A 27,552-nucleotide genomic window follows, 5' to 3' on the forward strand; every position below is an offset into this window, starting at 1 on the left:
TATAATATTGTTTTTCTTGGTAATTCTTCACTTTTTGTTGAGTGTCCAGGGAGGAAAACACAATTTACTTTAAGTTTGGGGAAACCCAGTCCTCCAGACTAAATTTACTTACCTAATTTACTAACTTAAATAGTCATGATAATATTATTCTCTGAAATGGCATTTAGACAATTGCTTGCATGCTTGTTTCATGTTTCATGTTTTTTAACCACTTCCAATACAATCAACAATAAATCAATTACGTTCAGTACTGTTGTACCTGTTGTATGTTTCAGCATCTGATTTTTTTGTGTGTTGCACAATAAAGCCATTTGATTATTGATGAATACATTTACGCTACTGGAAAAATGCCCCATTTAGTGGTTAACGGAGTAACAAAAATTCCGGAATTCAGCGGTCACGTTGATGTCAACACAATGTTCCACTTGAAGCAAATACTACTCTACAGAATCACCATCATGACACAAGTTGACTTGATACATACAGCAGCTGCAGCATAAAAGCAGTGCTTCAATGTATACGATACCTATCAATCTCTACATTGTCAAACTGATTCAGATTCTCATACACTAGATTAGACATAATAAAGAACATAGTCCACAAGTAATGCTTACACAGGCCCTGGCATACAGTCATGATTGCGCAATGGCACAGAATGAAGCAAACCATGAAAAGCAACAACAGCAGCAAAGCACACACAGTGTTACAGCATACAGGATAATAATTATGTTGACTAAAGTAGAACATAAGAGTCCTTGTCAACACGCCCTGGAGAAATTGTAGCGATTCCGTTATTTGAAGCGCATGAAAGTCGGGCCTTCTCAGTCAGTCCATCGTCACCTTGCTTACTTTTGCTTTTGATTCCGAACAGACTGCAAAGTTTCATCATCATCATGTCCACAATCTCTTCCTCCTCGGATGGCTGCAATGAATCACAATCAATTCAGTGCCAGTATCAGTATAGAGCTTCATTTACTCAAGTAACTTTTGGCATAAACCTACTTGTCAGAGTAGTTTTTATGCAACACACTTTTTAATTTCACATGACTGTTTGTACTATTTTTTTGTTCAGAAGAAACACGACTTTTACTCCTTTGACAAATATTCTGCTAACAACTGGCATTTTTATCTACAGTTGTTTACTTTTGCTCATGAGATCTATATTACTTCGTCGGATGGACTCTAACTGCTAGTGACATTTGTCTCCATTTGGCCAATCAAATGAAGCCACGCAGTCACATAACTACACACAGTCCTCCGCACGGCCCCGCAGAGAAGCAAAGTTTGGTGATAATCTAAATTTACCTTACGCCAGCTCACCTGTGACCCGAATGAGGATAAGCGGAATAGAACATGAATGGATGGACTATTAAAAAATAAATAAATTAATTAAAAAAGGCAGCTGTCACATGTTATCATTGGTGCCTGCCTTAAAATGTTGACATTTCAGCTGACAACAGCTCCACTTGGAATTGCGAAACATACAAGAGGCTGTCTCATCTGTGTGTAATTTACAAAATGTTAATCTCTGCAAAATTGCCCGTGAGCAGACAGTCTGTTGCTTAGGGGTGAACAGCTGAAGAGGGACCTCCGGAGGTCTTCTGGGATGGCAAAAGCCATGCCATAAAGGCCGGTCCGACTCTCGGGGCCATTCCAGATGTAGCAATGGCCGCCTGCTGTTGTTTTGCCATTGCCTTGCCATCGAGCCTCACAGAGCCCTGCCAGGCAGATGTAGCGGCAGAGATCTCGGGGCAGCGAGGGTGGCAGCTCCGGGGCGAAGGAGTGTCTGGACATTCCATGTGGCAACAAGGGTCCTACGACGAAGGTCCGTAACTGTGCGGGTCAGTCCGGCTTCTTACTCTGGTCAGTTTTGTAACAAGGAGGTGAGTTGGGTGAGTTGTTAGCCCTCCGCAGGATAGTCGGTTGGTGGGGCTGCCACCTCATAGCGTACCGAGTACTACAGACTGCGTGTGGGTTAAATTCATCTGCAGAAGTTAATCAAACTGCACATAATAATAGAACTAATAATGCCATGTGCCTTAGTTTATTTTATTTGCAAAGTATATTTTTAAAGTGACATTATTGGAAAAAATTGGAAATTGCATATTTGGATTTAATATTTTTGTCAAAGCTTTTTTCTTTTAAAATAAAAATGAAAAAAAGTTATTTAGTACTTGAGTATTCAATGGATACTTTTACCCAAGTTATTATTTGGACATTTTTTTACATTTACTTACTGACTCATATTATTGTAAAGTAACAGCACTCTTGAGTACAATTTTAGCGACCTCTGATTTAAAAAAAAGACATACTAGATGTGTAAAGAGAGATTCTGTGAAATGTAATTATGAACAATTGCTCATCGATATCATGGTTTGGATCTTTCCTTGACAACGGTTGACATACATACTGTAATTTGGGATCTGTGTGAGGCAGTTACCTTGTGATGTATCTGTTCTTGACTGAACGCCACAAGGATGACAGAGATGAAGAGGTTGAGCACCACAAACGTCATAAATACGATACAGGAGCCGATGAGGAAGGCACCCAGGATTGGGTTGTAATTAAGAATCTTTCAGATACAACAAGGAAGATAATGATGGATGTATATTAAGATGCAGATATCATTTGTCACAATCTGAGGGTTTTGAAGCTGAAAGAGCACAATTCTTACCTCATCGTAGTTAAAGATGCCCAGCTGCAGGCTGACCATAGTCTGGGCAGCATTAAATAGAGTGCGATAGGAGTACAACTTCCACCCATACATAAGGTTGGACTGAAAAACAGAATGAAAGCATTATACAGTGTACAGGGTAAGGCTGCAAGATTACGGCCAAAATGATGATTACGATTATTTTGATCAATATTGTAACCATGGTTATTAATCAGAATTATTCATCATAGGAGGAAAGACATCTTCTTACTACAGTATTTTTCAATAAATATGCAGACGGTTTTCAGTGCAAAAAAACTCAAAATTGCCTTGCTTGCCCTGGTGATTGGCTGACTACTGGTTGAGAAAGTGTCTGATTAGATATGTAGCAGAGCCCACATTTTAAAAACTAGGGCTGTCAAAGTTTAAGCATTAACTATGGAGATTAATTAAAATTTTATAACGCACTAAAAAAAATAACTCAGTTTCAACTCTGTTGTATGTACTTCCTGTGGCAGCTGACCTCTGCTCACTTTGCAAACTTAGAGGATAGTCACTGGCGCAAAGATGGACTTTTACATAGTTTTACTTTGACAAGTTGCTCGACGGCTCATTGGAGAAATCCCAAATAATTTGCGCACTATGCAAATCCAATTTTAAATACCGTATTAGTTGTACATCTTTGGTGTGTCGTTCAACAGTTGTGTTTCACACATAGAATCTTATTCAAGGATCAAAGAAAGCTATTAGAACAGTCTTTGAATAGTAAAATACTTTTTTTAAAAATTCTACATTAATTCCAAGATTTTACTCAAGTAAATATCTGTTCTAAAGCTTCGTAAAAAAATTAGTAGTTGAAAAATACGATTAATCCCGATCAATTATGGAAAATTTTGCAATTAATTAGGTAAAAATTTTTAATCGCTTGACAGCACTAGTAAATACCGGTGATGATCACGTTCATATAATTGTGGCTGCCAAAATGGTTTAATAATGACAAGTAATTAGAATAATTGTGCAGTCCGACTACATTGAAGCGCATATGTGTTATGTGTTATCCTAGCTCGGTTGCAAAAATTGTATACCTACTATTGCAACCTCTCTGCAGGCCTATATTATGCCTTATTTTGTGAAGGCTATAATGATGACTGATAGTATTGCCAATTCTGACAAATATTGTACTTGCCTGCCAGAAAATAAAAGCCAATTTTGACTAAGAATATTGTACTTTCCTGCCAGGAAATAAAAGCTAACAACATAAATACAAGAGCAATTAACCAACAACGTTATGGCTTCACCACAAGATCAAATCACTTATTGTACTACCCTACCAAATAGCTCTGATGCCATCATAATGGTCCTCAAAACCCTTAGGGGAGATATTTCCATAGCATCTAAGGATTGTTATGATCTGATTTTTGGGGGGCTTTGTTCACAGAATAACATCAAGCTAGAAAGAAAAACATCATCTCTTGCAGTGTGGGAAACTGCTCACAGCGATAGAGTAGGCCAGAAACATGATGGTCATGACCACCAGGAAGCCAGAGATATCAGTCCAGGCTCGCTGGAGCGTTGCTGTGATCATGTGCAGCTTAGGGTTGAGTCTCAGCAGGTGCCACAGTTTGACTGTGGCCAGCAGCACCAGGAAGGCAATCAGATAGCCCAGCACTGCATCAGCCTTGGCTGTCTCATGGAAACTGGCGTATCTGGCGACAATGCAATTTTATTTTACTGTTTATAATAAAAGTTTTATTAGCTTGGACAGATTGATAACACCCCCCCCCCACCTCCCACCCCCCCAAAAAAATGGTTCAATATCATGGTATAACGTGATAAATTTCCTGTTTCTCGTTTAACGTGATAAGTTTAACTTTTTCATCCAGCAAAATAAAATGAAGCAACTTCTACCAGTTCAGGTCACTGACAGAGCCCTGTATAAGTATGCGTGTCTTCTTTTTGAGCGCATGGCCTTATTTTTTTTTTTTTACAGTATTATAGAAGAGCAGCATACTTACGTAGCTAGTATGTTTGATTTACTGTGTAAGACACGAAAGGGACTCTGCCAGTGGCCTGAACGCGAGGTCACACGTTGCACATTTTAACATAACTTATTAAGTTTTAAGTGATGAATTTCATATTTTAACATGATTTTTTTCATGTTAAAACGTTACACCTTATAATAGTAACATGTTTTAATGTGATAACACACCTGAAATTTATCACTTTAAAATTGATCACATTAGGATGTGATAGTTTTTTTTTTTAAGTGACAATTATCATCTAACATGGAAATTACATGTTAAAATGTGAAAGTTTGACTTCCAGTTCAGGTAGCTTTTTGTGTATTTTGAATCAAAGTTACAAGCAAGGTAACTATGGTATACTGCTCCTCTCCTCTATAAAAGCAAGGTCAAGTGTTTGAAAAATGTAATCAAAAGGAAGATCCACATACCTACATAAGAGTCCACTGCTGACCTGAACTTTGTATGCTTCGTTTTGTTTTGCCAAAAGTGGAAACCAAACTTATCACGTTAAAATGTGAGACTTACCATGTTAAAATGTGAAATTTATCACGTTATAACCTGATATTTTATCTTTTTTTCCTGGGGTGGTAGCAATACAATTTCACAATATAGTAAGAAAAAATATCTTTAAACTTCCACAGAATTCTCACTTACTTCCAAATACAAACACAAGATAAGTGCGTGTCTAGTGTGTCACAATGTGTAAAACTTACTCATCTTTGTGATTGTGGTAGTACTCCATGTCTCGCTTCCCCAGCAGAGTCCTCTTGATAAAGACGGACAGTGCGCTCCAACTGAGGAGTATGATTGCCAGCTCAAGCAGATTCAACTTACTCTTGAAATAAGCCCATTTCTGTTGCTTCATCAGCTTTGCCTGCCGGCACATTTGAAATACAGTGAAACCTGGACTTGCAAGTGTACTAATTTGTTCCGTGACCAAGCTCGCAACTCATTCATCCAATTAAATAGTTTCTCAAACCACTTTTGCCCATTGAAATGAATTGAAATGCCATCAATCCATTCCAGCCCCCCGTCCCTAAAAAACAAAAACAAAAAAACAAAAAAAAAATACCACCATGTTTTGTTAAATAGATGCATATCGTCGCTGTCATGTGAAAAACACATCTCCATTTTTTTTCATTTTCTTATTTTTACATGAATCATATTTCCCCGAGTCCGCTGATAGTGTAGTGGTACACACGCCCGAGTTGTGTGCGGGCAGCGTGGGATCGATTCCCGCTCAGTGACAGTGTCTATGTGTGCCCTGCGACTGGCTGGCGACCAGTTCCGGGTGTAGTCTGCCTTCGCCCATTGACGGCTGGGATAGGCTCCAGCAACTCCCCGCGACCCTGTATAGGATAAGCGGTTTGGAAAATGACATGACATGACATATTTCCCCGTTACAGATGTCGTATTAAAGTGGATATTAAAAAAGTTTCCAAAATTGGAGGTAAGTGTTTTTCACAGGACAGCGATAATATGGTCAGATGAAGTTGAGAGAAGTGAATAAGGGGGGCCACCAAAAGCTGAAGCTTCCGTCCCAGCCTTTGGTTGTGTACATTTTTTATTTGAGACCATTTTATGAAGTGACCAATACACGTGTTCATTCATTCATTCTGCACTGTTATAAAATATAAATATAAAAACATAACAAAAGAGAATGCATAGAAATATAACGTTCTTGTTAAGCGTATTATTAGACTGAAGTCTCACATACACCCATGCACACACTGTAGTGCAGTGATATTTTTTTTAAGTGTGACACAAGTACCACGAGTGGTATGTGGGGCCCCCCCTAGTGGTATGCATAAGGATCGATGAATTAAAAACAATTGGAATTTCCAACATTAAAACGATGAATTGCAATCAAACATTAAAATGAAGCTTCTAGCCATTCACTTTCCATGTATAGCACATGCTGGCCATTATGGTGGTTCTTTTAGACTAAGTATTTTTTGAGGTGGTACTGGGTGTAAAATGTTTGAGAACCACTGCAGTAGTGTATTTGTGTATTGACGTGCGCCTTTATGAGGGAGTGGTCAAGTGAGTGACATCAGGTGTTCTGCCTGTAACTCCGGCTGGCAATTTACCGCACGGATAGTTCTGCATTAGAGTCTTCGTTGCTCTTCGCGAGTACTTTCATTTTGTATTCATGAGGTTTCATGCTTATCCCGTTCACCAAGTGGCTGGAAGTGCATCGGTGAGCGTGGATTTCCTTTTTTCCCTCACTTCACCCAAGCGTAATGTAAATGCCAAATTACCGCTGATACATCTTCAATGCGCATACCTGAACAAACATGTAATACAGAATGAAGAGGAAGTAGATGGCTTCAGAGGCCATGACAAAGATGTGGAGGCCCCCCGTTGATTGGTACAGGCGAACATTTTGGAGCTCACTACGGAACTGAAAAGCCCCTGACATGAAACAGACAGATATTAAAAACAGAGCGGTTGAAGTGTCTGTCTCACAGCGCATCGTTGACACTTTACCTATAGCCGTGGTCTCTAGCATGAGTGTGACAATGCAGAAGAGGTTGACGTTGGCGTTGTACACGGTGAACTCAACAATGATCGCTTGAGTGTGCGCATCAAACCAGCGGTTTTCATACAGATACTGCAGAGATCTGGTGGGAGAACACGGTTAAGTTACATCAATTGGTCACGATGTTAAAAATACACAAGTGTAGTTGGAAACAACCTGCTGGAATTATCTAAATCTGGTCCGAGATCCACCACAAAGCCTCCTCCCCTGTAGAGCATCATGCTTCCCCAGATGGGGTAGGACCTCAGTTTACCCTGGGACTGGTACTTCCAGGGACTGGGGAGGCTCACCGATGTATTATCGGCCTCGTGGTAACTCCAGCCTGGCCTGTAGGAGCCCATGTCCTCGGACTCCCACGAGTACAGAGAGTGGCAGTCATGCCCTCCATGTTGCATGCGACGCGCCACATGACAAGAGTTTTTCCGTACCCTCAGCTGGCGGAGACGAGCGTTACCCACAAGCTTTGAGTTGCCGTCTGTGATGAAGCCTGTCACCCGCAACAAGAACAAAAGCACAATTAGTCATAGCATTTACAATAATTGCGCCGTTTTTTTTTCCTTGCAAAATTCTCAATCTGTAGTGTAGAATGACATACACTACTTTACAAAATGTTGGGGATTCAATTTCAGATTGGACCTGAAATGCACTGTAACCTTTAGCAAGTGAGCTCAGAGTGTCATCAGCAGCCTGCAACAGTGATACTGAGAGACTGGAGGAGTCACAGAAAGGCATAAAGTTGGACATTCTTGGAAATGTACTGGTCTATTCATGGATCTTGTCATTTGGCTCCATCTCAGAATAAATATCAAGTTGCGCAAAAAGTACTGAGATATTGAAAAATTACACATCCATTCAAAACTTTCGAGAAGTTCAAATTAAAGACTATAGTGCAGTGGTTCCGCCTAAGATACTTAACGTGGATAAGAACACATCAGCATCACCTGGATGTTCTCCGAACAAGTTGCTAAGCAGAGATGTGTTTGCCCAGTTGAACACATCTTGTATGCTCATAGTGTCGGAGATGCCTTTGCTGAAGCTCTGGCGAATGTGCTGGGTCAGGAAGTAAGCGTTGGGATCCCTCTGTCCGTACGCCACCAGGAGCAACATCCACATGAATCCCATGTAGGCTGCATGACAAGCAAATACAGTAGTGTACCTTGAGAGCTTAAAATGTTCTGTGACCACGCTTGGAACTCAAAGTCATTTCGCAAATAATCTTTTCCCAATTAAATGAATGGAAAAGCCATTAATGTTCCAGTCTGTCCCCCAAAAACAAAAAGCAAAATAGCAGACAATAATATTGTACTTTCACAAAATTACAGTAATGACAATTAAATAGAATGGAAAGAATCAAACTGTTTTTGCCACATTTTTGTTTCATTTCAATAGACATTGCTACCAGTAAAATTACAGGTAGACTGTTTTCACAAAGGATAAAGACTATATATGCCTGTGAGTTTTGTTCTATTGTCTGTCTGTGTGTGTTGCTACCGTTTATGTAAAAAAAAAAAAAAAAAGCAGTTTAAAGGTGTACAGCTACCGCAACGTTGATGTTAGTTTGATGAGCACATCTATGGCATTTCTCGTTATGTGGTAGCATTAAGCTACCGGTTCACATTATGTGTCAGCATTAACCCATTAAGGATGGGAGTGCATAACCGTCTTCCTACCCTTAAAGCCCGGAGAGCATATATGTCATTTCCTTTTTTTTTTTTTTAATCCAATTTTTGTATCTCTTAACCAATGAAATGCATCAGAATATACACGTGACGGTGTCGTGAGCCCGCAGAGGATGTTCTGGAATTCTTTCGAGTCATAATGGCGGATGCCATCGATCGCGGGGCTTTGAGTAACGGCAGTGATATAGACGATGCGCTTGTGGACTTTGAACCAGTAGATATGTTTGCATATAATGACAATATCGACGTCTTTGTAACAGAAAAGAGGATGGTAATTACCACTGGATTTTTAAAATTGAAATTAGTGCTTCTCTTACACTGACACTTTATTTTTACATCTTCGATTGAAACAGTAAAGATGAATAAACTCGGACCTGTGTGCTAGCCACATGTCTAAGGTCTCAAAATCTTTTGGAATTATGTTTCTGTCTGCTACAGGGGCTGAGATATTCATTATTTTGTAGGTGTTGAATTTCTGGGAAAACTTCAGGTTTTGAAAGCTAACTGAAGTGAGTTCAGTTCACTGCCACCATTTAACGCTCGCATCTCAATTTTTTACTCGCAAGTCAAAGTAAAAAAATCTGTTGAATGACAGTTCGTATCTCGTGGGACCACTGTACTTTATAATGGCATATTGTACAGCAATATGCATAGAAAAAAATCAGTGTGGATTCCTACCCAGAATTTCCCTAATGAGGGCAAAGACTTTCTGCTCTTTAATCATGTTGTTCCTCATCTTCTCTATGTCCGTTGGAGGTGGCGGCTGGTAGAAGCTGCACGTGCTGTCCCTCCGTGCTGCTCGCACCCCATCAGGATCATCTGAGCATCACATTAAAATGATGTGCTCAGTCTTTCATGTGTGCATATAACAGTTCAGCAAAAGTGAAATGCACCAATAAGATACCAGAATTCTTAAAGCTCTCATCAATCTGAGGCTCTCCGTATTCTTCCTGATCCACCTTCTTCAGAACAAGCGCAAAGAAAGCAGCAAAGCCAAGAACCTGTAACAGATATTTTTCCTTGCATTATCTCACAAGAGTGAGTACACCTTTCACATTTTTGTAAATAGTTTCTTTCCAGGATTCAATTTTCAGAACATTTCAGACCTTGTTTTCACATAAGAAAAAAATCACTCTGCATTTCACTGTCCTCACCTTGAGAGGTTGTGTGATGAACAAACTTTCAAAGAAGGACACCACCATGGAGATCAGCCAGCTTATCGAACGATCTTTCCCATAGGTCAGCCCATACATCATGGTAAAGAATCCGGACACCCCGCTGGTTGCTATCACCAATATCCAGCCTACAAAGACAAACCACCACGGCAGCCCCCCTTGAAAGCATCTCTTGGCAGTGCCCTTGCTGGCAATCTCCTCTGGACTGGGACTACGCTCCGATTGTTCTCCGTCTAGGCTGTGTGACGGCAGGTGAAACTCCAGCAGATTCTTCATCCCCTGAACTTGCTGCATGGCTTTGTTGTAGCTGTCTGGGTTTTGGAATCGGGAAGATCCCAGAAGTCCCAGCTTCTTCTCAACGTGACGCAGCTGCCTGTATAGATACCTGCTGTTGTTGCTTTTCTTCTGAACCCCATCAGAGGTCTTCTCTGGACTGCCCCAAACACTCTTTTCTGCACATTGGAAATTTGCAATGAAAGATGTTATCATATTGCCAGTATTTATTCAAAAGTATTTTCAGATTGCAAATTACCTTGAAGATCGACCGCCCCTAGACTGAGGATAGAGCGTTCTCTTTTGGCGGTATCTGTGTAAAAGTCCGAGGAAGTTCTGTTTTGCTGCCTGATGATATCTTCCACCAGAGACAAAAGGGTGTTGATATCAGTCTGTTGACCAGGTCGAAGCTCCAAATGAGGCAGGGGACTCCTCATGGCCTTTGAAAGTGACTGGGCTATTCTTTTTATGTCCTGATGGAGAAACCAAGAAAAGTTGAGAAAGGAAACATTCTTCATGGCTTGTTCTTACCTGCCACATGTAAACCCAAACCTTGTTTTAATCACTCTTTGGTGGCTACAGGCCAAATTTATTTTCACTCGTCAGAGTTCAGTTGCATTGGGAAATTTGGGAATTAGAAGGGCAGTGAAAAAAAGCACGCGGTGTGTGGCTAATACCGGCAAAGCTAACGTTGTGAAGCGCAGCACGGAGCAGGATTGAAACACTAACAAGTATGATTTTTCCCAATTCAACAAGCAAGATCAACATCTCTCGTTAAGGAGGGTTTATTTTGGTCCACGTTTGCAACGTACTGGGTGCCACTCTACGTTTAATCTGACGGAGACGTTTCCTCACCTTCAGCACCGTGTCTGGTGTGATGTCCTTCTGCTCTTTCTGAGGAGAAGACGTCTGCGAAGGAGATACTCGAACCGTCTTCCCCTGCTTGGTCTTGTCTGATTTGGGAGATTTTTCCCGAGGACGAGTGTTTCTGAAGATGCTCACAATGAGGAGATTGATAGGAAACATGATGATGGAACTTTGAATTCCAATCATGACCTGCTGCCAGGTGAATTCGATGTGACCTGCAAACACATATACAACATCTGATTGCGTTAGCAAGAAACCTGTTGAAACACCGAGCATGAAAACCTTTGCTTATGTTGCACCGAATGCCGTGTACAATCAGATCATACCCAGGTCCATGGTCTGCTCCGAGGGATCCGTGGGTATGCCCCAAAACATGATGCTAGTCAACATGGTGCAGAGCAGCAATGAAAAGCAGCAGGACACTCGCTGCACACGAGTGAAGGTGCTGCATGGAGGCCGACTGATGACGGAGAACCAGATGTGTCCGTCACGGAAATCCTTAGCTGTCTTCATGAAGAACAGATTGCTTGAAGGGAAAAAAAAAAATCAAAATAGATCAAAGCTGACACGAGAGTGGAACCATTTGTGGATGATGCGTCATGATCACACTGATAGCTGGTGAGACCTAAATCTCTTCAGATCCTCTTCAGTGGCCACCGGGAAAACCTTGTCGAGGGTGCAATCTCCCACATCGACAGCAAGCCAGGAGTTACAGAGGAAGTGCCACTTCTGCCCACTCTCCAGATCTTGCACCATTACTTTGTTGACATACCTGCATGCAGGATTCATTCCTCTTTATTTCATAACATTTCTCGAGGTTGCACGGCTTCCAGTAGTTTACGTGGCTGTTCGAATTCTTTGGTCCAATCAGATTTTAGCCTCTATCTTCTGCCATCAATGTAATCTTGTCAGGGCCTTTAGACTCAATAGTGCTGGCTGATGCGACTTAAAACTATATTAGCAATGCGACTGTGTATTTAACCAATCAGACTCCAAAATCACCTCTGACAACCAGTTGCCTGGCCTTCAATTACGTCAATATTTTTCCATCCTCTGACTGGTAGGTCAGAAGCCAAGTTCGACTTGACGGTGGTATTTTATTAAGAATTGGTTTAAGTCAGACGAGTCCCCACTGAAGGCTCAGGTACCGAATGCACAGCCCGGCTTCGAGTTTAACATCACAGAGTGAAGCCATCAACTGAACTGTTGTACCATGCAGGGTGTGTTCCTGAGTTGTCGTGCCACAGCCTGATGCTTTGCAGCTCTCCAAGGGAAAAATGCGTGGTCAAGAGAAATACATCCTCTCCGCCCCTTTCAAACAGAGGTTTCTCAAGATCAGTCAAGTGGTGGGGCTCGCTTTCCCCCTCTGTTCCCAGCAGGGTTAGTGTGACCTGGAAATTGATATTTCCTTTAAGAGATAATGATTTCCATTGCCATTGATCAAGGACGGGAGCATGTGACTGACCTGTGAGGAGGTGGATGCACCATGGCGATGCCCTGTGCCGATTGTCAGCATGTAGCAGTATTCTGCCAGTGGGTCGTTATCGTCAAGCACCGTTATCTTGACCTTTAATTTAATACGAACAATATCAGGAACGTGCAAGAGCGACACCTGTTTCCCTATTTGTGATTTTTTAAAGTAAAGTTCTGCTTTACAGAGATGAACAGCCAATGCTTTACTTTTATTACTTACTTAATAAACTGGAGTTTTTTGAGGAAGTTGGAAGAATTTGATGATGAATAAGTCAAGTACATTTTACTGTTATGGGACAAACATCAACAACAAAAGTTGTTACATTCTAAAGGGGGAAGGGCCAAGGCCATGCATGCTACTCGTGCATTGAAGAAAATTAAATGAATCACAAAATACTGTGGGCTGATGTATTGTACTAAAGTAATGGATATAAAAAGTTTACACACCCGTGTTCAAATACCAGGTTATATGATATTTAAAAAAAAAAAAAAAAAAAAAAAATTAATGCGACCTATAATCCGTACAACACAATTGGAAAAAATGAGAAATCTTTCCGAGAGGCTAATTAAAATGAAATATAATCATCTGAAAGGTTTGTGAAAAAGTATGCACACACCCTTATAATTGTGGATGTGTTCAGAATTAATTACTTCAAACTCATGTTAAATGGGAGTCAGTACAGACCTACCATCATATAAAGTGCCTCTGATCACCCCAAATAAAGTTTGGTTGTTCTAGTAGGCTTTTCTTATAACCTGGCATTTGAACAGGGGTGTGTAGATGTTAAAATAAGATCGTGAGTTCTAAGTGGACAACGTCTGAAAAATACAGCATAAATAAAACCACAATTCTATTTTTAAAGGTTTACCTTAGTTGAGTCCTGGATGTCTTTTCTGCGCGCCCATATAACCACCAGAAGATAAGCACAGAAAATGGCCCCCACAAAACACACAACCACGGGATTGTTAAAAAAAGTGGCGAAGAGCTCTGCAGTGCGTGACACATCCACTAAGTTTGGCATGACAAAGAAAGAGCTGCCAAAGAAAGTTAAGTGATTACACAGACACTGGGTGAGCAAAGGTGTCGTGAGTGGGCCAACCTGTAGAAAGAATAAAGGAAAAACCAGCTATGGGGGATGCTTTTCATAAGATACCTGTATGGGATGGGACAAAGGTTTTCACACTTACCCTGCAGCCATCTTCGCTCCAAGATGACTCCTCTTCATCCCAGTACTTGCACTGGGCAGCAATGGTTACAATACTGACTGTGGCATTAACAGATTTGACACCTGGCGCTACTTTGGGCCTCAAGACGAGAAAGTGCGCACCAGCATCTCCTGTTCTGTCTTTAGGACTGAGGACCCAAGTATATTTTTCCTCTGTGGTAAATGACATTAATGACATGTTGATAACGAAGACAAACATATAAGTAAGTGATTGGCAGCCATCCTGCAGCATCATGAGTGAAAATGACCCATGCTGGATGATGTGGGAACTATTCAATGGCCATATGAAAATGTGCAGTTGTGCTCATAAATTTACTTTGCCTAGGACAGGGGTGTCAAACTCATTCTTGTTGCGGGCCACATCATAATTAGGTTTTCCTATGGGCCGTTATGACTGTGAATCCATTTAAATGTATTTTGAGCGCCTAACTACTTATGAAATCAGAAACCAGTAAAAAAAAAAAAAGAAAAAAAAACGTTAAACTATTTTTCAATTTTTTTAAATGGAAGTGGCTCCTGGGCCTTGAGTTTGACACCAGTACCATAAAGGTATGTAAAGTTATGAGCACAATTGCATATATCACCATTCACCACCAGTAGATATACAATCATACTCATAAATTTCATTTTGCGTTCGCTCAAATGGTCAGTTGCGCTCGGCCAAATCACTTGTTGTGTGGCAGGCCTTATTTAATCCAAGAAAACTGAATAGTTCGATTAAACATATAAAATAAAATAAAATGTTTTTTAACATACCTTCTTTTACATTCTCTAGAGGCATTTGAGTTCTGGCCACATAATCCTCACTTGTTGGATAATTCTTGTACCCAAGAAGTAACACAAAGGTAATGTTTTCAGAGGGCTCCATTTTCAGCACCAGTGTGACATCAGGTGAGGGAACGTCGATTATTAATGTGCTGAAATTGGCCAGGTCCAGAACTGTGCTATTCTCCTGCCCAACGTCCGGCCTGGGCAGGAGAATCTGAAAACCCCAGTAATCCAAAAAATCATTAGTACAGATACAGATGAACAAATTTTTAGTGTTGCTTCTTTCTACTACCTCAATCTCTTCAGGCAGATTCTTAACAGGGATGACAGTGCCATTCGTTCTTGTGAGAGAGACAGATCCCACAGTTCCCGAAATGTTTCCACCTTTCCAAGAGTACGGGTTCTTTTCAAAACTCATCATCTGTGAGATATTACATACAGCATTTTTGCAGTGCAAAAATTATCATAATTGTTAGGCAGATTAAAAAAAAGAAAAAAAAATCAGTTTATATCTGCTCCACAAAATGGCATACACTTACTCTGACATCCACAGGCTCATCTGGTGAGAAAACATCAGAAGGCAGAGTCGGAAACGAAAATCTCGAGGCACTGCTCCTCTCGATGTTTATATCCTGCATCTGCATAGTTTCTGGAGACACTCTGCAGAAAACACAAGCTTACTTGCAGTTCCAACTACAATCACTATGTATGCATAAATACTATAGACAATCAGCTCTTACCTGTTTACATACACACTGATCTGATTAGAGTCAATGATGATAGGATCCCCATTCAATTTTTTATGATTCAACAAGGCATTCTGTACATTACTCATCCCAGTAAGAAGGGAATTGGAAACTTTTTCCTGAAGAGAATGTAATTTAGAAAATGACAACAAACAAAGGCAGCAATGGTAGTTGTTTCCCTTACATTTGACGAAGCATTCAAAATATTACTGGCTGCTTCAACTATTGGTGCGGCTCCGTCCACAACTTCTCCATCATCACCACTCCCATCCTGATTAACACTGATAATGTTGAGGGAAGAGCTCAGGTCAACCAACAGTGAGCTTGCTTCTTGCTAAAGTGGAATCACAGACATAAATTGGAGTTGATCAGACTTTCATCGCACAGGGAATCATAACATTCCTCTCCCAAAGCTGACCAATCTAAATTTGAGCAGTACCTGGGCAGCTGGGCTAAGCTCATCTGAGCGCTGTGTGAGTTCAGCTACGGCTCTGGCTGTCACTTGTACCTCATGACTGGTGTTTGACGGGGAATCCAGCAGCACTGTTGTCATTTTGGTCAGCATCTGTTCTCTGAGCTGAAGTCAAGGAAGGATGCGTAGCTATCACGGGGCTCAGCTATTACATGACACAATGCTCTCCTGCCAACATACCTTCGTCCTTGCGTCCTTCTGATCCTCATCAGCCTCGGTGTTGAGCATGTCAGCTACAGAGGTAACTATTTGGCCAAGGGCCTCACCAGAGAGAAGACCATCCTGCTCCAACTGCGAGACAGTATCTTCTAGAACTGACTGGAGAGTGTCCACGGAAGCACTGGAGTTGGTTTTCCGGACCTTTCAGAAATATACACTTTTAAAAGAACTTTACATTAAAAAAAAACTTTTTTTCCCCTAAAGAGCTTTCATAAGGCAAGATAGGTGTGTCCATTTGTTCTTTCCATTTCTTGTCATGTGTGATTACCTGAGTATGGACAGTTGTGGTAACTTCTGTATATTCATTTTTCACAGTTACCACAATAGACAAATTGTAATCGTTCTTTTCGTCTCCAACAGGCAATAAGATCGATTTCACAAATTCTTTATTACTGCAACGCAGATGTTTGCCTTCAAGACAAATGAGCAGGTTGGTTGGTTATTCATTTGAAGCCACAATTGCACACGTCACAACTCAGTTGCTTTTTCTCACCTGTGTCTGTCTTGAAGCAATAAAGACAGCCTGAAGAACAGAAAGAACTAGCTTGGCAGGTGATATCGAATGAGTCAAGCACAGTGCCTGATAGTGGAAAGATGCTACATGTTGGGTCTGTGGGAGCTTGAGTGGGTTCTGGCTCCGGTATGGGTAGGGTGTACCTGGCATAACCTTGCTCCGATTTTCCTGGTTTGGTAAAGACGCATTGTTTAGCAAACATACACAAAAAAAAAGTCACACAAAGCTATTCTTCTAGCTGAGTTTTAAAGTGGAAGTCAACTCAAACATATATTTTTTTCAAGAATATGTTCTATGCAAGCCCACTAGTTGAAACAAGCCATTCTGATAAATATTGCATTTGTGGAATAAGAGTTCATCCTCTCGTTTTTAGCTATCACTGGGGGCGGCCATTTTGTCATTTCTGTCGACTGAAAATGACATCACAACTACTCAGGGCTCAGGTAACGAACAATCACGGCTGACATGTTTTCTGAAGCTGAGCCATGATTGGTCGTTACCGGAGCCCTGAGTAGTTGTGATGTCATTTTCAGTCGACAAAAATGACAAAATGGCCGCCCCCTGAGATGACTAAAAATGGGTGGATTTTGCTGCTTAACTCATATTCCACAAAAACGCAATATTAATCAGAATGCCATGTTTCAACTAGTGGGCCTGTTGGGAACATATTTTTGAAAAAAATATTTTTGAAAAAAATATGTTTGGGTATATTTCCGCTTTAATAAGGCTTGACCTAATGTCTCATAGTTTCCTTTGGTAATGATATTATTATTATTTATGCATTTTTCAACTACAAATCCATCACCTTAAAGTCTAATTATTATCCTGTGTAGGGACAGAAATTGACTCCTACTGTGTAGGACCGTGAACGGATTTTTGAGAATGCATTCAAAAGATGAGTTTAGAATCACACCTTGAACAATCACAGTGATGTTATACAAATTGTCCCTTGAATATTTCAGCTGTTGGCTGTTTACAAGCAACTCCGAGTTGCCTTCTTGCTTCTTCATCAGCGGCCTTCTTCCTTCTCGTGAGTAACAGGTTTCGAGATCATCCTGGGAAAAGTAGAAAATCACTTTTTCCAGTCGTCATTCAGCAGATTAATGTTAAACATTGACAAAAGTGTCGGATTCAGACTTGCCCTCAGTGGTTTTGGATCCTCCATGTACCAATCCACATCTGGGCAAGTGGCCACACAGCTCAGTCTCAGCTTTACAGGGTTGCTCACAGTAATTGAAGAGCAATTATCACAACTGTGTTTGTAAAGGTGAGTAACCAAACAGTAAAATATCAATTTCAAGAGTATTGTTTGCTACTTATGCTTAAAGTGGAAGTCAACGCAAACATTTTTTTTAATGAATTCATAAGAATATGTTCTATGCAAGCCCACGAGTTGAAACAGGGCATTCTGATAAATATTGCGTTTGTGGAATAAGTGTTAATCCACTCGTTTTTAGCCGTCATTGGGGGCGGCCATTTTGTTTTCTGTTGACTGAAAATGACATCACAACTGCTCACAACGACCAATCAGGCCTCAGATTCAGAAAACAGGTCGGCCGTGATTGGTCCTTGTGAGCAGTTGTGATGTCATTTTCAGTCGACAGAAAACAAAATGGCTGCCCCCAGAGATGGATAAAAACAAGTGCATTTTGCTGCTTAATTTATATTCCACAAACGCAAAATTAATCAGAATGCCATGTTTCAACTAGTGGGCATACTTTTTGAAAAAAATATGTTTGGGTTGACTTCCGCTTTAAAACTGGCACAAATGCAGTACAAAGACACATGCAGATTAGCCATAGAATAATTAAGTGTTTGGCCTTAAATGACACGATTTTACCTAATGGAGACATTTTTTAATTCCTCTGGAGCAACGGTGATACACTTGGAAGCAGAAGCTAGTTGGACCCATTTCCTAAACCAGACTGTCTTCTTCACAGTCACAGTGTAGACCGCCATCTCAAATGGATTCGGAAGGCACTGTTTGTCAATCACGTGAGTTTTGTCACTTGTTTGGTTTTTACATTGGCAGTCCCCTCCTGGACGGGAAGAAAGAGAAGACAAATGTCATTCACAGTATAGAAAATGTTAGGAATTAACTTTAAGTTCAAGCCATAACTATGTAGGTGTCATATCTCTACGTAAGCATAAGACCCCCCCACAAAAATGCTACAAGCCATATTAACCCATTAAGGACGGGATCGCATAACCGCGTTTCTACCACTAGAGACGGGAGCGCTGTTGGTTCTTTCTACCTTTAAAGCCGGGAGAGCGGATACGTCTGTGTCTTTTTTAAATCCAATTCTCCGTCTCTTGGCCAATTTAATGCATCAGAATATACAAATGACGGTGCCGCGAGACCGCGGAGGATGTCGCGGATTTTTTTACGAGCTGTAGGCTAATGGCGGACGCGGTCGATCGCCGGGAGCTCTGAAATAAGTAACGGCAGTGATATATAGACTTGTGGACTTTGAACCAGTGGAACCAGTCGAACGTCTGAAAATGTCATCACTGTTGTGCAGGGCTCAGGTAATGACCAATCACGGCTCACCTATTTTCTGAAGCTGCGCCATGATTGGTCATTACCTGTGCCTGGAGCAGTTGTGATGTCATTTTCAGTCAACAGAAGTGACAAAATGACCGCCCCCTGAGATGGCTAAAAACGGGTGGATTTTTCTGCTTAACTCATATTCCACAAACACAGTATCAATCACAATGCCCTGTTTAGACTAGTGGAGGTGCATAGAACATATTCTTGTTAAAAAAAAGAATTGGGCTGACTTGCACTTTAAGTTTGATTACCATCCCTGTGTAGCAGGGCAAACTTTGTGCTCACGGGCCACATTTGATCTTCAAGTAAGACAGAGAGCCCAAAAATGTAACCTTAAAATAAGTAAAATAGCTCATTTTTAAACAAGAGTAACATTAAAAAAGAGTAAAAGTGTATTTAAAATGGTTCATTTTACAATAAAAAAAATAAATAAGACAAAGCAATTAACAAATGATTTTATGGGATAATTTTTTTTTAACAATTTTAATCATCTGATTAATTTATTTAATTACCTAATTTAAAAAATGGAGTGGGACGTTTATGGCTATACTTTGCACATCCTGTACTGTATTGTCCATTGTCTTGAAGTATTCATGTTACTAAACATTTCCAGGAAAGGGAACAATTGCACTTACTACATTTCCACTTAAATTTGAGTCCTTTGCTGGGCAATGACACACTTCCATTTATACTGAGGGTGACATTCTGAGTGTAGTCAACTGCAGACTCTGGCCTGGAAATTACTTTCAGGTCGTAAGACTCACCAGTCGTCTGAAAATGAAAATAACAGCAATAATAGAGCCTTCATTACCCACAGATTACAGTGGTTGCAACACATGTGGGAAAGTGTGTTTTGGTCTGAGGTAACCAAGGTTCGACTTTTTGGCCATATTCCAGAAGGTATGTTTGGAGCAAGTACAACACTCGTCATCACCCAAAAGAACAGAAGTGAAGGCAGCAAAATGCTTTAGGACTGTTTTTCTTCAGCTGGACCTTGGGCCTTAGACAAGGTGGAGGGTTTTATGAACAGTTCCAAAAAATAATTATTGCCAAGAAGCTTCTACTATACACAGCAAAAAAATAAATAAAAATACAACAGGAAAGCCTACAAGAACATGTGAACTTGATTAGGGTTTAACCAGAGGCATTTTAAATGATGGCGGGGGTGTGTGCTGAATCCTATTTAACTTGAGTTTGAATGTGATTGGCTAATTTTGAACATAGCACACTTAATGTATGCATTCACAATTTTTCTGTTTTTTTTTTACTGACCATCTCAAAATGTTTTATTTGTACACATTACTGATCACAGGTGGATTTTTTTAAATTACGGTTTGTTTGTTTTTTACATCACAAAAACCTCGCATTTGAACTACAACCACAACCTAAAATCTTGTCTGACAAAATGAGAATTGTTATCTTTTTAAAGTCTATGATAAAGCTATTGTAATGAAGAAACTCAATAGAAAAAGTTATAATGGGGGGCAAGTGAGTGTATGACAACTAACACAAGTTAACAAAGAACTCATGCTACCGTTCATTATTATATTGTAGTTGTGAAGTACATACCATGTTTTCAGAGTCAGAGTAGTTCTTGCATGCCAGGAATATGCTCTCTAAACTCACGTTAAAATCTGACGCAGAGAAAGCATTCACAGCTTGCACATTCAATTGAAATGAACCTACATTAAAAAAAGAAAAAGTTATTCTGAGGCTTTAAATGCGCACAGTGTGAATCAATGCTGGGTCATGCAATTAGGTTGGAGTACCTTCAACTGGTCTGCCAAAGGTATACATTTGTAAGCTTCCATTGAGCATGTTTCTGGTCTCAGAGTGAGTGACATTATCGACAGTCAGTGTAAAGAGAAGCTCCACAGGGGCTCCACGTTCCAGCGAGACACCAATAATGAGGTCACTGGAGTCGGGACATTGGTTGTCCTCCGCTACCACCGAGGCCTGCAGCCCCTCAACAGGCTCCAGCAGACACAGCTCAAATTCGGTGGACACTGTTTGCCTGGTGACCTTGTTGGAAGCGTTTAAAGTCAGGTTGTTGCAGCCACGCCCAAGCTGCTCCACTGCACTTGCATTCAGTGTAATGTTGTGGGGTGTGATCCCTTGGTCAGCAGAGGAGTTTGCAAGTAAAAGGTCCTTATGTTGAAGTACGTAACTAACGTTTGTACCTATTTTGAACAGAGAATACTTGCAGTGTTATTAAATATTAGAATATGGCAAACCTGCAACTGAATGAGACTTACCCGCCTCCATTATGACCTGAACATCAACAGGCCCTCCACTGTAGAGCAGGCTGCAGTTAGTGCCCCCTTCTGACGAGTTGGTGCTATAGCACTTGATATCTCCAAACTGACCCACTGGCTCCTGAATGCTTATGGATTTTTGTGCTGTCACATGCCAATCGCTGGTGGAACACTCCACTGTGACTACGAAAAGTCCAGGGGTTTTGAATGTGTGCATCAATGTGCTTTCCATTCTGTCAGAAAGTGGAAAACAAGTTCAACAAGGCTACCGCCTAAGCGTGTTTGCCAACCTTTATTGAGTCAAAGCAAATACTTTACATGGAGAAAAAAGCACCCTGTAGACCATCAAATAAAAATGTGCCTGGTTAGTTGAACCCAAAGCTATTATTCTGTTGTTTGAATAGCAACAGGTGGATGTACAGATTAGTTGTACCTTCCGGCTTCCACCATCTAAGTGTAAGAGAGCATTTCATTTTTCTGTCTGTCATAATAACATTGTTGGGATTGATAGATGAAAATAAACTATTGATTGTATATAAATTAGAATTTTCTGGCCATTTACAAATTAAGTTGGATAATTTTCTCTGATGCTTGACACCTCATTGGATTGCGCAGGTAGTTTGCACATTGAGCAGTCCCAATGTTATGACCACTTGAACAAAATAATAAGAGCTGCCTCCACGTAGGTCATAATGCTCCATTTTAATTGACAGTAAGGGAACATTATTATGTTTTCCACTCCTATTTATGCTGAAAAGGCAGATTATTGTCACTGTCAGGTGGAAACCATGAGTCCAAATATGGTCGGTTTCTCATTTATTTATTTAAACAAATTATTGACAAGTGTTAATGTGTTGAAAACTGCTTGCTCCCTTTGATTATGCGATAGCAATTGTTGAACAAGCACGCCGTTTTTGGGGATCCCTGAAAGGGGATGGTTTTCGAGAAGCGAGGATTCCACCTGACACCAGCGGTAGATGCTGTTCAGCACTGATATTGGATATCAAGAGATAGTGGAGGTTGTCATACAGCTGTGGTTGGCAGGTGTGTATTTAACATACTATGAAACAAATTAGAGCTCACTCTTCTGGGGTGATGGAATCAATAGTGTAGCCATCACCAGCATTCAGAGCGCATGTAAGGTTCCCCTCATAAGGTTGCAGGAGCCACTTGATATTGATAGTAACATTATCAAACACTGCCGCCAATTTACTCATCAGCAGGTGGAGTCCTGTGAAGGAATCAGATCACTGAATATAATTAAACACACAGATTCATTTTCAAAATTATGTGATTGACTCAGATACGTTAGGATTTCATCACAAGCATGTAACTTCTATTGGAGCAGAGACGTTAATATATCTGACCATCTTTGCATCGGTATTCCACAGACAAGTAACTTCCCAACAGAGGACAGGGTTCGCCATAAGATTTGGCATCTGCTGGCGCTTGGCAGGCCTGCAGTCCATGACAACTGCCTGGAACGAGGCAAAAGACAAAGAGAGTCTGTAGTGATGGTTCAAAAGTCAAGAAGCAGATCATTTGTCCGAAACCAAGCAAGCTCCAAAATCAAACACAATCTATTCAGTGACAAGAATGAATTCAAAACAGATTTTCTCATTGGAAATGACAGAGTCGGTTACCCCTGATAAGGACAAGCGGTACAGAGAATGGATGGATGGAATTTGTAACATTCGCAAACTATTTAACTAGTTATATTCCTTATGTTTTACTGAGCACCACAACCCTTTCGTATGTTGTTCCAGTTGCGGTTTTACAGTTATCACATTGTGCCATTTGTGGTGGCATTCCAGAAAACAAACAAAAATACAAATTAAAACACAAAACACAAGACAGGCCCAAGTATTCATTAAAAAGTAAAACATGAAAGAGGTTTTAGTCCTAAACATTACAGTATATTTAACATTATTGAAAGCCAGTGTAACATTATGCACAGTTTGAACATGAATACTGCGCTTGGATGTAGGAAACTAAAAAAGCTGTACTTAAAGGGGAAGTCAACCTAACCATTTTTTTCAAGAATATGTTCTATGCAGGCCCAATACTTGAAACATGGAATTCTGATAAATATTGCGTTTGTGGAATAAGAGTTAATCCACATGTTTTTAGCCATCGCTGTCGACAGAAAATTACATCACAGTTGCTCAGGGCTCAGGTAACGATAAATCACAGCTCACCTGTTTTCTGAAGCTTAGCCATTATTGGTTGTTATCTGAGCCCTGAGCAACTGTGATGTCATTTTCAATCGACAAAAGTGACAAAATGGCCGCCCCCTGAGATGGCTACATTTTGCTGCTTAACTCATATTCCACAAACATAATATTAAAGGGACACTTGGATGAGCTTAACATTGGCACTTAAACACAATAGTTTTGCATGTACAGAAAAATGTTTACAAAAGACTCTGTAGTGATTTAAGGGCTTTTTTTGTGATTGGGTTTACGACAAATTTCCCCGCCCCTTTTTGGGATGTGGCTTATTTTCGGTCTCAGCTATACACGTCACGGGAGGGAGCCAAGCGTGGTAATATTGCTCGCTTTGTCAGTTCTGTTGTCTAAGACGGCGACCGATCGCCGCCAAAATGCAAATGCACATTACTACTCTTGTCCACTTCAACCTGTGAAAGTATAAAAGTGTTCTGCACAATAGTTTGGATTCATTGACATAAAAACGTGATCTCATCATGATCACCTCTACAAAACCGAAAATACGGTGGCGATCGCTTCTCCACTTACACAGGCTGAAGCGGACAAGAGCATGAATGCGCACACGAACCCCGACTGGTTTATATTTCGAACATTTAGCGACGCTAAACTCGTGTCAACTCCCAGGAGGGAGACGGCGGCTTGCAGCGAGCAGCAGGGCAGGCAGATTGGAGCTCCCCGGCTAAAGGTAGTATTATGGGACGGCTAATAGCAACAACTAGCTTCAGGCTGTTAAAACAAAAGGCGTTAGCACAACAACATTAGCTCCTTACTGTCCGTGCAGCGTGTGGAGGTGATCATGAGCCTGTGTCTTCATGTCGCGGGGTTGCCTACCAAGCAGTCACGTGCATTGTCTGACACCGCTTGCAGCCGCCAGCTAGCGTCAATGTTCAGCAAACAAAAAGTTCCAGCAAGGAGGCTGACTGCACAGCCGAGTGTGGCCGCATTGGAACGTACCCTTTCGGCTGTTAAGTTCCACGGTGTGATGTCGGTCGAAAAACTGTGGCCATTCCTCGTCCAAATAAATGTGCACGTCCACTCATTCCCACTTCAGTCTCTGTAAATATCCTGATTTATATATATATTCTCTTCATTAACAAGAGACGTTATTCATGGAGTCACTTATTTCCTAATTTCTCCCAAATTTATTGATAAAATAGAAAATGACAACTCCATTTTCCTGATCAAAAAAAATATAAAATGAACTTGTTAGTGAAAACATGGCCCCCGCCGTCCCTTTAATCAGAATGCCTTAATATTAATCAGAACATATTCTTGAAAAAAAAAAAATGTGTGGGTTGACTTCCTCTTTAAATAATGATTGAATGAAAATGCATCGCACATAGAAGTTAAATAAAAATTGAATGCAAATAAATGTTTGAAAACAAATAGCTCTAAATGATTAAATGCAAATGTAATGCACTAAAATGTTATACGCAACCAAACTGTACAAAAGAAATAAAATAAAAAAATCTTAAACCACAGTAACATTATGCACAGGATGAACATTTATTTATTTATTTATTAATATAATGCGTCCATTCAAATACCTTTCACAGAGTCTGCTACATCTGTCCAAGTGCACTCCTCCGGAGCAGGAGGTGTGGTGGCGAGTTTGGTCCGACAGTAGTGAATTGTTTTTCGGCCATAGAAGCTATCAACTACTTCTATGACTTGACCAGAGCCGCACTGCAATGTAGCGTTTTGGCCATCACATGCAATAGATCTCCTAGAATCTGAAACCATATCAGACAAAAAAAAAAAAATTATAATTGGATGAAACAATCAACTCAAAAACACCATTGATTGTCTGCGAGTGTATATACCAAACTGGCAGATGAAGCTAAGTTCCTGCGTACAGTTCTCTGATGCTTCCCAACGGAAGCCTGACTTTTTGAGGATATGTCCACAGGTTGCTTGTGCATCAGGCTCATTCGCCCAATTATTGTAGCTGACATCGGAGCCATCCAGCCATGCCAGAGAAACTAGTATTGATGATAAGCAAGGGGGGGAAAAAACACATTAATTGTTCCATCTGATATAAAAACACTTCGAATATGCTCATCCGAAAGGAACATTTTGTGGCTCAAAATAACAACACAGCAGAAGGGTGTAGAGCACATTATTAATAATGACTCATGCTCTGTCAAGGGAAATAAAAAGGAAGTTGTAAATCACAGAACCTGACAGTAAGCCTCCTAATAAGGACAAGCAAATGAGAAATTATTGCAGGCTCCTTCAGGGTCACACTCTATGTTCTGGCTGTGTGTCAACAGATAAACTTAATTATATGCCTCTATGACGGGCATAACCTGCTTAAAGAGATAACAGCTGTTGTAAATTCCTCGAAATTCATTTAGTCATTTTTAAAAATCGTCACACTGTATATTCAAAGATCATTGCTTCATCCTAATGTGAGTAAATTATTTTCATTATTCATAACTCTTTACAGGGATGTGTTTTTTTTCCAAGACAAACAAAATAGCACTCTTTGCTTGTTTGTGTGCTTACAGTATGTATAGAAACATACAGTCATGAAATAATTAAACAATGTAACAAAAATAGGCAGTTTTTGCCACATTTGGTGTGTGTGTCTTGGCCACCTGGGAGCAGTGTAATACAGACACAGACACGCATGAAGGATAGTTCACAACTCATGTTCAGATGCAGTAATACTTTTCACAAAGGTGAGTATTGTTATATTGTCTGTCTACATTTGTTGCTCCAGTGTTTGTGTTCAAAATTCCATTGCTATAAAACTGCAACACAGATGCTACGTCAGCCCGTCTATGGCGTTTTGCATTTTTTGTTCGAATGAAATTGAATGGACTTTAATGAGGCACAACTATTCTGGTTGTTTGAAATACTCAATGTGTAATTCCTTTTATTTTATGTTTAATTTGACAGTGAACTTCAAAAGGCAGGTTGAAACCTCTATTTTGAAGAATTATTCATTCTCTGCCAAACTGCTGCTTGTTGTGAAATGAGTTTAGTTTACTTCGCTGCCACCATTCAGCGCTTGTATCTCAAATGTATGCTCGCGACTCAAAGCAAAAAATCAGCCAAAAGACAAACTGTTTCTCGAAAAATGTGGATGTTGGGTCACTCACTCGTATGTCAAGACGCCACGGTATTAAATATTTTCCTATTCACTCCATTTGCATTGAGATCACTTCCAGGCTTTCGTAAATTGGCAGTAATAAATCCCAGGGTTGTATTAACAGTGAGGCATGTGACGTACGCTATAATCTTATACATAGTTTCTGAGCCTTTAAAGATTAACTAGATATTCACAATATTTTAAAAAGAGTTGATCTACTATTTCTTTACCCACTGTAGGAGAAACACAGGATCATCTCTCCAAAGCATTAACGACCATGTTTACAGGTTAAACTAACTCTCCAATTAATAGAAACGTGCTTAAAAGAAGTGCGGAACACAAAGTTACATTTATGTGCAATGACTGGTTAGGTTTGTGTGACGTGACCTCTCACCCTGTGTGGCAGCAATGTCCAGAGTAAGGTTTGGCGCAGCAGGCGCCAGTCCGAGCCACCAGTCCCTTTGTGGATCGAGGTGCTGCTGAAGGAACTGCTGTGTCTCGTCTTTCAGGATGAAGGCTACGTGTCCTCCTCCTCGCTCGCACCATTTCTGGGCACCGAGGAAAGGACGCTGCAGACCCACAAACTCGTAGCAGGAGCCATCAAAGCTCTCTTGGTATTCGGGGCAGGTCAAAGCATCTGGTTCTCCTGCCGCAAAGCAAGTCAAGCTGAGAAAGAGAAAAAATAAAGCCAGGACCGCAAAAGTAGTATGGTCCATCTTTGTGCACCTGCACATTACTTGCACTCAGCGTGGTAACAACATGACTTTAAAGCACAATGACGTCAGTGGCT

General features: G+C 40.5%; 1 protein-coding gene across 1 annotated transcript; it reads right to left on the reverse strand.

The window, feature by feature from the left end:
* Nucleotides 1–27,488, reverse strand: LOC147150149 (polycystin-1-like protein 2). Its single transcript, XM_086025586.1, has 41 exons — nucleotides 27,157–27,488; nucleotides 25,489–25,647; nucleotides 25,213–25,398; nucleotides 22,805–22,915; nucleotides 22,521–22,668; nucleotides 21,438–21,670; nucleotides 20,952–21,362; nucleotides 20,752–20,864; nucleotides 19,818–19,953; nucleotides 18,472–18,670; nucleotides 17,773–17,884; nucleotides 17,545–17,686; nucleotides 16,611–16,799; nucleotides 16,386–16,528; nucleotides 16,079–16,258; nucleotides 15,866–16,003; nucleotides 15,611–15,760; nucleotides 15,421–15,545; nucleotides 15,220–15,340; nucleotides 14,973–15,101; nucleotides 14,669–14,894; nucleotides 13,875–14,065; nucleotides 13,556–13,786; nucleotides 12,679–12,780; nucleotides 12,426–12,604; nucleotides 11,839–11,985; nucleotides 11,540–11,739; nucleotides 11,202–11,428; nucleotides 10,606–10,819; nucleotides 10,053–10,525; nucleotides 9,803–9,899; nucleotides 9,577–9,717; nucleotides 8,161–8,346; nucleotides 7,376–7,706; nucleotides 7,168–7,301; nucleotides 6,965–7,092; nucleotides 5,391–5,551; nucleotides 4,149–4,359; nucleotides 2,675–2,776; nucleotides 2,441–2,572; nucleotides 1–922 (listed from the first exon to the last, which is right to left on the reverse strand). The coding sequence occupies exons 1-41, from the start codon at nucleotides 27,476–27,478 to the stop codon at nucleotides 734–736; spliced, it is 7,449 nt and encodes a 2,482-aa protein (XP_085881712.1). The 5' UTR covers nucleotides 27,479–27,488; the 3' UTR covers nucleotides 1–733.
* Between the last annotated feature and the right edge of the window lie 64 nt (nucleotides 27,489–27,552).

The sequence above is a fragment of the Filicampus tigris genome, chromosome 3 (genome assembly GCF_054856515.1).
Source record: "Filicampus tigris isolate MCC_2025a chromosome 3, RoL_Ftig_1.0, whole genome shotgun sequence".
In the NCBI taxonomy this organism is placed as follows: domain Eukaryota; kingdom Metazoa; phylum Chordata; class Actinopteri; order Syngnathiformes; family Syngnathidae; genus Filicampus; species Filicampus tigris.

Excerpts from the sequence above, each read along its gene's own strand:
- LOC147150149 (XM_086025586.1), bottom strand. The coding sequence starts at position 27,478 with ATGGACCATACTACTTTTGCGGTCCTGGCTTTATTTTTTCTCTTTCTC. Across the intron at positions 21,363-21,437 it reads TCAGGTCATAATGGAGGCGG|GTACAAACGTTAGTTACGTA; the intron begins GTAAGTCTCATT and ends TGTTCAAAATAG. Across the intron at positions 2,573-2,674 it reads GCATCTTTAACTACGATGAG|ATTCTTAATTACAACCCAAT; the intron begins GTAAGAATTGTG and ends TGTATCTGAAAG.